Source organism: Andrena cerasifolii, chromosome 10 (genome assembly GCF_050908995.1).
Source record: "Andrena cerasifolii isolate SP2316 chromosome 10, iyAndCera1_principal, whole genome shotgun sequence".
Taxonomy (NCBI): domain Eukaryota; kingdom Metazoa; phylum Arthropoda; class Insecta; order Hymenoptera; family Andrenidae; genus Andrena; species Andrena cerasifolii.
This window is the reverse complement of record NC_135127.1, coordinates 1,011,852-1,023,072: the sequence shown is the minus strand read 5'-3', so window position 1 is coordinate 1,023,072 and position 11,221 is coordinate 1,011,852. Positions and strand designations below refer to the sequence as shown.

Below are 11,221 nucleotides of genomic sequence, written 5' to 3'. Positions count from 1 at the left end.
GCATCAACAGAAGTGGGAAGACACGTTTTGTTTTCAATACAGAAGCGAAATAGTTTGGCAAAACGTGCGGCGGCGACAGTGGTGGTCAACGGCGGTGCGCGATACACTACCGCTCAGCGTCACACAATCGCTTAACGCGAGTGACTACCACTGTCGACAGCGCACGTTTTGCCAAACTATTTCGCTTCTGTATTGAAAACAAAACGTGACTTACCACTTCTGTTCTTCGTTTCCGAAAGAAAATTTTCTGCTGCATCGCGTCGAGTAGTAAAATTTTCTCCTAGACCCTTAGTTTTGGAAATTAATTTAAAGATACCTGCAAAAGTGGGTGCATTTCGGGTGTCCTTTTCCCTTTGATCGTTGTTTAAACATATTTAAATGCTTATAATTAAATCATAACTTATATGGTTGTGTTCATCAGGGTTCATAGAATAATTTGATAGACCATGCAACCGAATAACTATTATTGTTTGAACACAAAAGATGTTCAATGCTGAAAATTTGCATTTTTTTTCCAAAATCGAATTTCTCAAAAACTGAGGGCGATGGCGACAAACGGTTTGCGGATCCGTTTTCAGCGCACAAAAATCTATAAGAAACGGCTATTGAATGTTATAGAATAGAAAAAAAGGTCAATTTTGTTGAACAGTGTTATTATTATCCTCTGAAGGTGTACATATTTCTTTAGAATGAAAACCAATTGGGCAATAGTGGTAATAGATAAAATTGAATTAGGTATGTACAATTTAAAAAAAAAAGATATCCACCTGAAATGCAAATAAACTCGTAATAGGTAATCTCATATACAATATAGACATAGGTACGTTTTCTTTGAAATACTTAGTTTCATAAAAATTACTTTTAAAATACAGAATCAATAACTTCCTTGCGCAGGCAATTATTTTAAACAACTCACAATTATATTTAAGTGTGGCATCTGGTTTCCTGTACAATATAATAGGTACCTACTCACCCTTAGTCGGCTCACGTGAAAGTGCGCTGTTACAGTTGAACACAATTATCATTATATGTACGCATACACCTCAATAGAAAATAATGCTGTTTTTCATGAGCATTGAACATTGGGTGCTATCTGGAAAGACGTCCATAGTTACAAAACGATACGTTGTAAAAACGTCCAGAAGACATCTATAATACGTGACGTTTGAACATCGTTAGGAAATACCGATTCGTACGTCTCAAAGACGTGTTACGACAGACGTTTTAGAGACGTCTCAAACAGACGTTTTAAAACGTCATGTGCTATCTGTGTAGCTTGTATAAGGGAGAGTCGTGCAGTATCTACCGGCCACTCTAAGCTTTTGTACTATAACTTGGGCTATTGTTTGTAAAAATCAAATATAAAAAAAGTAATTTATAGCACAAATTGTGCTTAACAAATGGGAACAAATCGTTTTTCTGAAATTTTATCATAATGGTTAATAATTCGCTGGAATAAAAAAGTTGTAATTCGCAGCGAACGAAAAATTGTCGTTCAGTACCGATCAACTACTTAGTAGAATTTATGGTCTAAGTAATTAATAATGTTAGTAAAAACATTTAAAAATAGTATAGAACTTTTATTTAGGCACGTTTACAAATATCACAGGTAAAATGATCGATATTTTTTTGGTCTGTACACTCTACGTGAGCCCAACCCTTGCGTTTGATGCACTGCACCCAATCTGCGTCGAATGATTCTTTACAAATGATGCACTCAGTGACTTGTTCATCAAAGTCCAGTTTAAGTTTCGTTTAGTTCGGTCCAACTTTGCTTTAAAGTAGCACTTTCAAAGCCACGTTCACATCGCTCTGCGTCCAAAAAATCGCTCTCACTGTTTTCGAGTAAAATACTGCAGTGAACACCACCAGTAAATAACCCTTATAAATTATACATGCGCAGAGTGTTACAAGAGGAAAGGTGAATGCTTCGAGACGTGACAATATCCTTCGTTATGAGGAAACAACTTCACATGAATGAGTAGTGGTCAATTCGTCAAGGCGACGAGAATAGAGCTGTTTGAATCCCCGACGAAACCATTATGAATGACACTATAAAGAAATAAACATACAGTACTTCTTCCAAAATTATTTGATTCACATTTTAAACACTCAAAGAAAGGAAAGCCTCCATATTGGTAGAATTTGGATTGTAACGTGATTCGTTCGTGAGATATGTTAACTTTTGCGCGGTCGACGAGAGACTGAATTTTGAGTGAGTCAGCGAATGGATGCCCGTCACAATCGGCTTTTTCATTCGCATCAATAATTCGTCAAAGTTGTCAACTTTTTTCCTCGTAATCACTGGTATCATTACCCTTCAAAAGTATTGACCACTCCTTCTGAATCATCTTCATTTATTTCTATGAATGTAAATTACCCCCGTAACCACGTATTTAAAAACACACTTAAACAAAATACGAATTTTACCGACAATATTATAAAATATTATTAATATTAATTAATACTGAACAAAATTAAATCTTACCGAAAATTTGTAATAATAGTTAGAATTTTGTGGGAGTTAAGTTTCTCGAACTTACATCAATTTTGGACATGCGGACGATGTAAAGGAATTACTTGCAAGGGCGTCCGGAGACTTTTTTCCAGAGGGGGGCAACTTTGGGATGATGGTAAAGAAAAATATACCTCTCTTGCTTTTTTTTTAACACATTTTATAGTGCCACCTTAATTAAAATTTTAAAACCAAATTTTAAAAATATTCCCTTTTTTAGTATAAACTTAATGAAGATCAGTTTTGAAAAATAAGGGATTTTTTCTCAAAATCCAGGGGGGGGGGCAACTGTTCCTTTTGTAACCCCCTCCGGACGCCCATGATTACTTGTATCTTCTGACGAAAACTACCTGTCTGAATCTAAATACCCAGATAGCAAACGTCGTCTATAAGCCGTCTTTAAGACGTCTTCAACCGTCTTGAAAGTCTGAAAGACGTCTTAAAGACGGCTTATAGACGACGTGTACTATCTGGGTAATATCTAAATATGTGTTATACGCCCTCAAATACATGCATATATACCCAGATAGCACACGACATCTATAAGCCGTCTTTCAGACTTTCAAGACGTCTGAAGACGTCTTAAAGACGGCTTATAGACGACGTGTGCTATATGGGTATACTATATCCCTCTACAATATCCAGATAGTATGCAGGACGTCTTAAAGACGTCGTAATAAAGTCGTAAGACGGTTCAGACCAGAAACAGACGTAAAATGGACGTCTTTAAAGCACGGTCCCAATCCACATAATCCCAGATAGCACACAGACGTCTAAAGACGCCCAAAAGACGTCCTAAAGCCGCCCAGACCTAAAACGAACGTACCATTGACGTCTTTAAGGCGTCTATGCTATGTGGGTTGTAGAATAATCGAATGTTTTAAGATTGCACGAAATTTCGAGCGTGGCATCATTTAGATTTGTAAAATTTATTTTTTAAATAAATTAGAATAAAATTATGAAAAAATACACTATTCATTAATTATTTATGAACAAGATTATGAAACTTTCTAAAACCGTATAAGTTATGCTGTAAAGAAATTCATTATTGGGTAAGCAGCTTCATCAAAAAGTGAACAAAAATAAGCAGCAGCCTGGTGCCGGTTTTGGCGCTCTCTAAAACGCCTGAGCCGATGATCGTATTCGAGATAACCCGGTTAACCCCTCCAGCCCGTTATTATAATATTTGCCAAGGCAAAATATAGTAATTACTTATTTGCTCGAGTCCAATTACCACAGCATCCACGCATACCCGTGGATTTTTTACACGAAAATGTGACGAACGGGATACATCTAGAGTTCGTACTATGTACATACATACATAAAGCACTCGACCACCAAGTCAACCACCCGTTCCTGCATCATATGTATGTATATTTTCTACCTTGTATACGCACGTGTTCACTTTCTTGAACTCCGTGTCCATTGCCATAATTTTAAGCTTACAAACATTCAAATAATATAATGGAATGAATGAAATTTTTCCATAGAAAAATGTAACTTAGTATTTTCGCTATTGATGTATAATTTACGAAATAGGTACTGTGGCCCGATAGAAAGAAGACGATTGAAATGTCACAGGGGCAAGAGGGGTTCTTCGCTCGCATTGGCTCCTGTAGTCCGTGTCCAGTTTGCTTACTTTGTATTCGTCGACGTTGTCGCGCCGACCAATAGGGATATACTATTCGGACCCTAGAGTTTCATGACCGATTTCTTTCCATCGGGGCACTGTTCTACGATTACGAAATGAAATGGATTTTTGTATGTAATGTATTTTTATTATGTCATAATATAAACTTACAAGATAACACTATTGTTTTCATTTTATGGAAGGAGGCTACTTATTTAGTATTCTCGAGAATGATTGAACAAAACGGAAAGAATGATCGTATGTATTACAAAATATTACTACTATAGAGAAGCAGTTACAGTTTATACATATTTCTTAACCGTTTTATGGTTTCCATAATTTTAAAAGACCATCTTCACTATAGGAACATAAAAGGTTCTGATGGGGATGATGTGTCAAACCTATTACATCTTTATCGTGAATCTAAAATAAACAAACATTAGTCTGTAAATACGAATTGTCATTTCGGAATTAAAAGAACTAAAACACTTACATTTAGGGTCCTTTCAAGTTTTCCTGACGACGTAGAGAAACAATAAAGTACGAGATCTTCACCAACACAATAAATAAATTCACCCCGTGGGCTTACAACTGTACATACAAAGTCACCCCCCTCTCGTTTACCGCTGGAAAACGATCGCACTATTTGTCCTTGCATATTCATGATAACTACCGTATTCGAACGATTACACACGACAAAATGTTCGGAATTTCGAGGAAGAAGATGTATGCTATTTACAGTTAAGTCTGAGGCTCCCAATGACTTGTATGTACCTATGCACTCTGTTGTTTTCAGACTCCAGACTTTCACAGTTCCATCAGATGATGCACTGTGCGGTGTAATTTAAAAAGTGAATAAATATTTGAAATACGAAACTATTTGGGCTAGGCTACACATACGACTGTAAGTCGTGCGACAGTCGTGCGCAAATCCTGTGCGCGCAGACAGCTGACATTCTGTCATTGCTAATTTTTCTTCTGAAGGGATTGCGAGTTTCATTTCTGTGTTTTGACAAGTAATATAGGGCCTTAACAAATTCAAAAGTTTGTCCTAACTTTGTACGCTCATTCTAAAGTAAGCAAAGAATTTGTCTGAATATTTTTTTAATATTTCGAACATAGTATAATATTTTCCTTTTTCAAGTCTTTCATTGTATAATGGATGAACCCAGTATCTCCGTTTTATTTTATTCTTCCTTATGATTTTAAATCGAATAGCAAGCGCACAAAACGCGGCTAGAGAAACGTAATCCATGTCTTCTTCTCTTCAACGTCGCAGACCTACTACGATTTTCAGAACGACAGAACGACACTTTTGTCGTTTGTGTGTCCACACCCATATACGATGCATTGACCACCGATAGTTGACCGACTTAACCCTCATCAGACGGCACAATTTTACAACGTTAACAGACGGCAGAGGAGGCACAATTGCACCCTCAATATTTTATATGAATATTCTCACTATCGGTATAATTTGTACGACAAATTGATAACATTTAGACTCAATGAAAATCAATGAAAAAAAAATCCCAAATTTTCTTTTATAATGTAAATTATCTATTTTTTACTTTTTTGTAATAAAATAACATTATCATTAAAAAAAATCGCATTTTTTTCTTGCATTATCTTCATACAAAATATATGGGGGCGCCATTGTGCCTATGCCGCTGTTATGGATGCAACCCTCGATTCAACCCCCTATCTCGGAAGGGGGATGAGATATTTTTCTGAAATTTGGTCTATATAATCTAGACCAAAAATTTAGAGATGTCACGAAACTTCAGCCCTCCCCTGTTTCTCGAAAAAATGTTATCGCAATTTAAAAACGCAAAAGTTACAATTGTACCTATGCCATCTGACGAGGATTAAAAATCCGAAGCAGTCGCAGGTGCCCGCCGACTGAGCGACTGATCGTTGTCCTGTCGTCTGTGTGCGCGTCTCCATATGTTATGTAGGCCCTGGCATAAACGACACGACCGTCGTACGACTTACAGTCGTATGTGTAGCCTAGCCCTTTGAAGAATGACTAAATAAAAACTGTACCTTATGATATTATGTCCATCTGGTGCAAATACTACTTCATTCACAAAAGAAACATGTCCTCGAAATTCTTTCAAGGTTTTCCCAGATTTAAGGCCGTTTATACTATATTATAAATACATACAGTTTATATTATACGAATGATAACAACAAACGTTTACTATGACCCTTTGTACATACCGTATAGTAGTATCAAACGACGCAGACAGAATTTGGCTATTATCTCTACTAAATTGAAGACACGTAACACCTTTCGAGTGTGCTTTTTCAAATCTTCTTAAACATTGTCCACTTTGTACTCTCCATACTTTTATTTTTCCATCTTGTCCGCCACCAGCTAACATTTCGCTGTCACGACTGAAAGCCATTGATAATACTGCTTGCTCCATCATCATAAAATTGTCTTGAGCTTGATACTTTAAGTCTTTCCTAATTTTGCCAGTTGTGAAATTCCATACTTCGATAAATCCGTCAACAGAACCAGTAACTAAATATTGACCATCTGGTGAAAAACGTGCACATTCTACGTGAGACTTCTGACCAAATTTAATTTGTTTTGACAGTTGTGTAGGGTATTTCTCATCTTCTTGATCGCGTACTGCTGCTTTTCCTCGGAACAAGTCTATCGTGGTGCCAGGTGGAAGTAAACCCTGATGTTGTTGCCATTTTAATGCTTGTCCCAATAATGCAAGTAACCTGCTCGAAGGTACTACTGACACTTCCCCAGCCAGAGCTGTAGCTATATAAGCTCTTCGTTTTTCCTTTGTGCTCCCATCAGGATATGCTTCACGAGGGTCGAAGTACGAACGCGCAAGTAAGTTCTCTACATAATAATACAATATGCAATATTAAGGAAAGCTTAAAAACATGGAATAGCTTTAATATACTGTATAGTAAAATTAAATTTTCATTAAACGCCGTTTAGTACTATAATGTTAATGTTGCCAAATTGTTATCCTAATTTACTGAACCTAAATGAATATATCTTTCAGGTTCTTGTTGTTTCATCATAATCATAGGATCTGTCTGTCGCAATAACGATCGAGCTGCCCCTAACTCTCGTAATTCAATCAATTCCAAAACAACCTGCAAATCATTAAAAAATGTATACAATTGGTAATTATTTAACAGTTTTCCATCCTCACCGATTTCAATGATTTTTGAATATGTTATCAAGACCAAGATTCTGAACAACTTTTTCCTATACATGTTACCGCCGCATGGCCTTCAATTTCGAAATATTTGCGAAAAACTGCTGTTGATTTATTCCGACGCAACGCATTCCACTTTACACCTTGTCCCGGGTATTAGTATTGGTTGGGGCTAGATGAGCGCGGGGGTGCGTAAAGCATGATAGCGAACTGATGTGAGTTTAGAGATTTGAACTAGAAACTTGCGGATACCCGTCAACACCCCGACTCATATCGGTTCGCTATCCCACACGCGCGAGCCCTAATCTAGCTCCAACCAATACTAATACCTGGGACAAGTAGAAAACAGGAATGCGTTGCGTCGGAATAAGTCAAAAGAAGTTTTTCGCAAATATCTCGGAAACGAAGGTCAGCTTCGTCATTTCTTTTGTCCCATGCTGGCGCATACGCTGCCATGGACACATGCTGTAGATAGGTATGCGACAGAATACATTGTGTAGTAGCAGCAGTTTTTCGCGAATATCTCGGAAACGAAGGTCGAGCGGCAGTAACATGTATAAGAAAAAGTTGTTCAGAATCGTGTCCCCGACAACATATCCAAAAATCATTGAAATCGGTGAGGATGGAAAACTTCTGTTACTACATATCTTTTTAATGCAAAGGCAGACCTGTTCATATAAATCAATAAGCTTCTTATCGGGCAATTTTAAGGACTGTATTGCTTTTAATACTGTATCCCAATGTCCATTATTGATGTCTGCTACAAAGCCGTCTACGCTATCTACTGTGTTCAATGAAACACCAGTTTCTTCCTACAAATATAAGAACACGTTCGTTCATTACAATCACAAAAAAAAGTCGTTATATATATATATATATATATGTGCATGTAGAACACTTTTAAGTAAAAAATTTCCCAGAGGAAAGAAATACCTGTAATGTCTGTAAAGTTTTGACAAGATTTGATTCTTTGAGATACTGTTGTATCAAACGAATTACACTGAAACGAAATAGTAAAGTATAAAAACTGAGAATAAATGTAAAACATTATTTTGCTAGATATATAATAATTACTCGGCAGATTCAATTTCAATCGACATTCTTTTATGATATTCTAAGAATTCCGCGTAGAAAACAAATGTTTGCAAGTAATAAAGACAAACATTAGGTTAGGTTGTATCAATAAACGCATTAGTATCATGAACATAGAAATATACTGAATATAGGGACATATACGGTGTGGGAAGTGTTGCCAGATTTTTGACAACAGTTGTCGCCAACGGAGTCGCCCAAAATCGCCGAAAGTTGCAACAGTGCTGCCAATCCCAGTGAGAAAATATTGAAGGTGTTTTTAACGCGGGAACTTTAAAGCTAAGTACTTTTATCAGTACAATACATTTAATACGTACACATATCTAATAAACATAATGTATTTAATATTTTTTAAAACGAAAGAGGTAGTAAATCATTAAAGGGAGAAAGGATTTAATGCTTTTGTAAGAATTACTTACTCTTTGCTTCCATTATCCGAGAGTATACTAAGAATCAGAGTCAATGATATACCTACTTAAAAGTATATATATTTAAGAAAGTGGATATTTAATTCACTGAAATACTAAAGTAGTTTTTAAACGTATTATACTGAAGGAATAGTTACTATTTACAGCAATAAATGGTATCGTATACCATCAATAAAGTAGCTATTTCATATATGCTTTATTTATTTTTCACACAAGATTTGTACAAAAGGAAGAATTTAGTAACTGCTGTTTATATACATTCTGTATACAATTTTTTACATAAGTTCACCAAGCCTTATAACATCATTATCGTCATCAGTATCACCACCATCACCTGATGATTTACTATCCGCCGATTGATTGTAGATTTCCGATGTAAATCTTTTTAGCATGTCTATAGTAGGTTCGAAATCTTTACAACACATTTTATTGATATTAAAATGGCATTTAATTAGCACCAATGCATTTAAGGTTTTTAATATCATTTTGTTTCGTAATTTACACTTTACAGTATTCATTATAGAAAAAGCTCTTTCCACAGTTGCATTAGACGAGGGAAAACTTAAAACTGTAAATGCTAACAGTGATATATCAGGAAACAAGCGTTTGCCTGCAGCATTTTTTAATGTAATTATCTTCTTCCAAAAGACAAGAGAGTTTTCAGGAACTTGCTCATCAAAAATGTCATTTCAGTTTATAGGCAACAAATTTCGATATTGAGATTCCATCGCTAGTAACTTATTGCTAGGGACATATTGTGTAGGTAATTCGGCGAATTACTGCAGGACTAAGGCTGTGTTCCGAATCACGCATACTGCGCATAGACTGCAGAGAAAACCGTTCCGTTTCAGTCTATGCGCGCATTGGTGTCGTTGGTGGCACATAGGATTCCCTAGAATTCTCCCACTTCTAGCGCATGAAGCGTGCAGTTTATGCGCGCATGCGTATTTGTCTCTTTACGCCACTTTACGCACGCTTTGAAAAACATGCACCAAATTATGTGGTACTCTCCTCAAAGTGACAGAAAATGTAACCTACATATATGCTACATGACAATAAATGTTTATTAGATATTTCGTTTTTTTACGCTACATTTGTCAACTTTTTATAACTTAACATCCTTCCAAAATATTATTGTTACGCCGCAAAACTTTATGAAATCGGGTATAAGATCAATGTCCGCATTTCTAATCATGTAAGAGTTCCGCTATCGTAAAAATACATTTTTATTATTTATTTGTGCATCAATCGACAAAAAACTTATTAGACGTAATATTTAACCTCCCCTTTACACATAAAACAAACAAGAAGTATTTTGAAAAACATTTTAACCTAATAATAGTCTATTTAATATCTAGTATAAAATGTCTATTTCTGCTCAACGGAAATGCTCGTATTTCTGCTCACGAGCGTGACCCATTCTCTGCTTACATATCCACGTGCTATAATTATATTTTGGATAACATAAATAAACAAAATTATTTAAAGGTTTCAATGCTAATTATTCACCATTCGGAGCTAAATCAGCCAGTAAAAAAAATCAAATGAACCAAAATTTGTAGAAATCTGGTGATGACATTGTATAATACTGATCATTTACCAGTAATGTTAATAAAGAAAGTAGGTGATCTCAATAGTTTATAAATTGTTTTAATTGTTGTTATGGCGTAATTTATTAAAATATTTAAAAATACATGGGTTTTAGTCGTATTATATTAATTTTGCGATAAAATCAGTATTATAGTAAACTAAATCTAACAAGAAACAGTTTTATCGTAACATTATGTACAATACGTGTAAAAATCATGTCTTCAATTATTCAGATTAATTAATAAATTATAAAAAATTAAAACAATTTATAAATTAAAATAAAAGTCTTTAACCGTTGGTACAGAATGCACTTCAATGTGTTCGCTGTTTGTTGCTCCTACATTCTTATCTGACATAAGCTTTCTACGTTTCAGTCAAACTGAAAATAACGCCTGATACTTTTCTTCTCCGCACCATTCTCGTTCTCTAGCTTCAGTCACTTTAAAAAGATGCAGTATTTTGATGTCTGTACAATTCTCTATAAATGTGTTACAGCGTTTCTTCCTTATAGAGCCGGAATTACCCTACTTTCCCCTGTTTGCAGTATTCGAATTCGAAATACATAAGCACACGTAAAGCGACAAATACGCATGCGCGTAATATGCGCATTGACGGTACATGCTTTTTTTCTGCATTTGCTGCACGCATTATGAGCTAGAAGTTGGAGGATTCTAGGGAATTCTACGAATCAGGTAATACCGTCTATGGGTGTGTTCTGATTCACGCATTACGCGCATAGACCGCAGCGCAGTCACTGCGCGCATTCATAGCG

At 35.8% G+C, this 11,221-nt stretch overlaps 1 protein-coding gene across 1 annotated transcript; it reads right to left on the bottom strand.

Annotated features, from left to right (window-relative positions):
* Positions 1–4,271: 4,271 nt before the first annotated feature.
* On the bottom strand, positions 4,272–8,552 carry Smu1 (Smu1 spliceosomal factor). Its single transcript, XM_076821651.1, has 8 exons — positions 8,414–8,552; positions 8,273–8,339; positions 8,008–8,151; positions 7,160–7,274; positions 6,369–7,011; positions 6,192–6,293; positions 4,639–4,975; positions 4,272–4,568 (listed from the first exon to the last, which is right to left on the bottom strand). The coding sequence occupies exons 1-8, from the start codon at positions 8,437–8,439 to the stop codon at positions 4,470–4,472; spliced, it is 1,533 nt and encodes a 510-aa protein (XP_076677766.1). The 5' UTR covers positions 8,440–8,552; the 3' UTR covers positions 4,272–4,469.
* Between the last annotated feature and the right edge of the window lie 2,669 nt (positions 8,553–11,221).

What these genes read in the sequence shown, in the direction of transcription:
- Smu1 (XM_076821651.1), bottom strand. Translation starts at nt 8,439, where the DNA reads ATGTCGATTGAAATTGAATCTGCCGA. An exon ending in ATTGAAATTGAATCTGCCGA is followed by an intron (nt 8,340 to 8,413) that starts GTAATTATTATA and finishes ATTTCGTTTCAG; the next exon opens with TGTAATTCGTTTGATACAAC. An exon ending in TCGTTTGATACTACTATACG is followed by an intron (nt 6,294 to 6,368) that starts GTATGTACAAAG and finishes TTTATAATATAG; the next exon opens with TATAAACGGCCTTAAATCTG.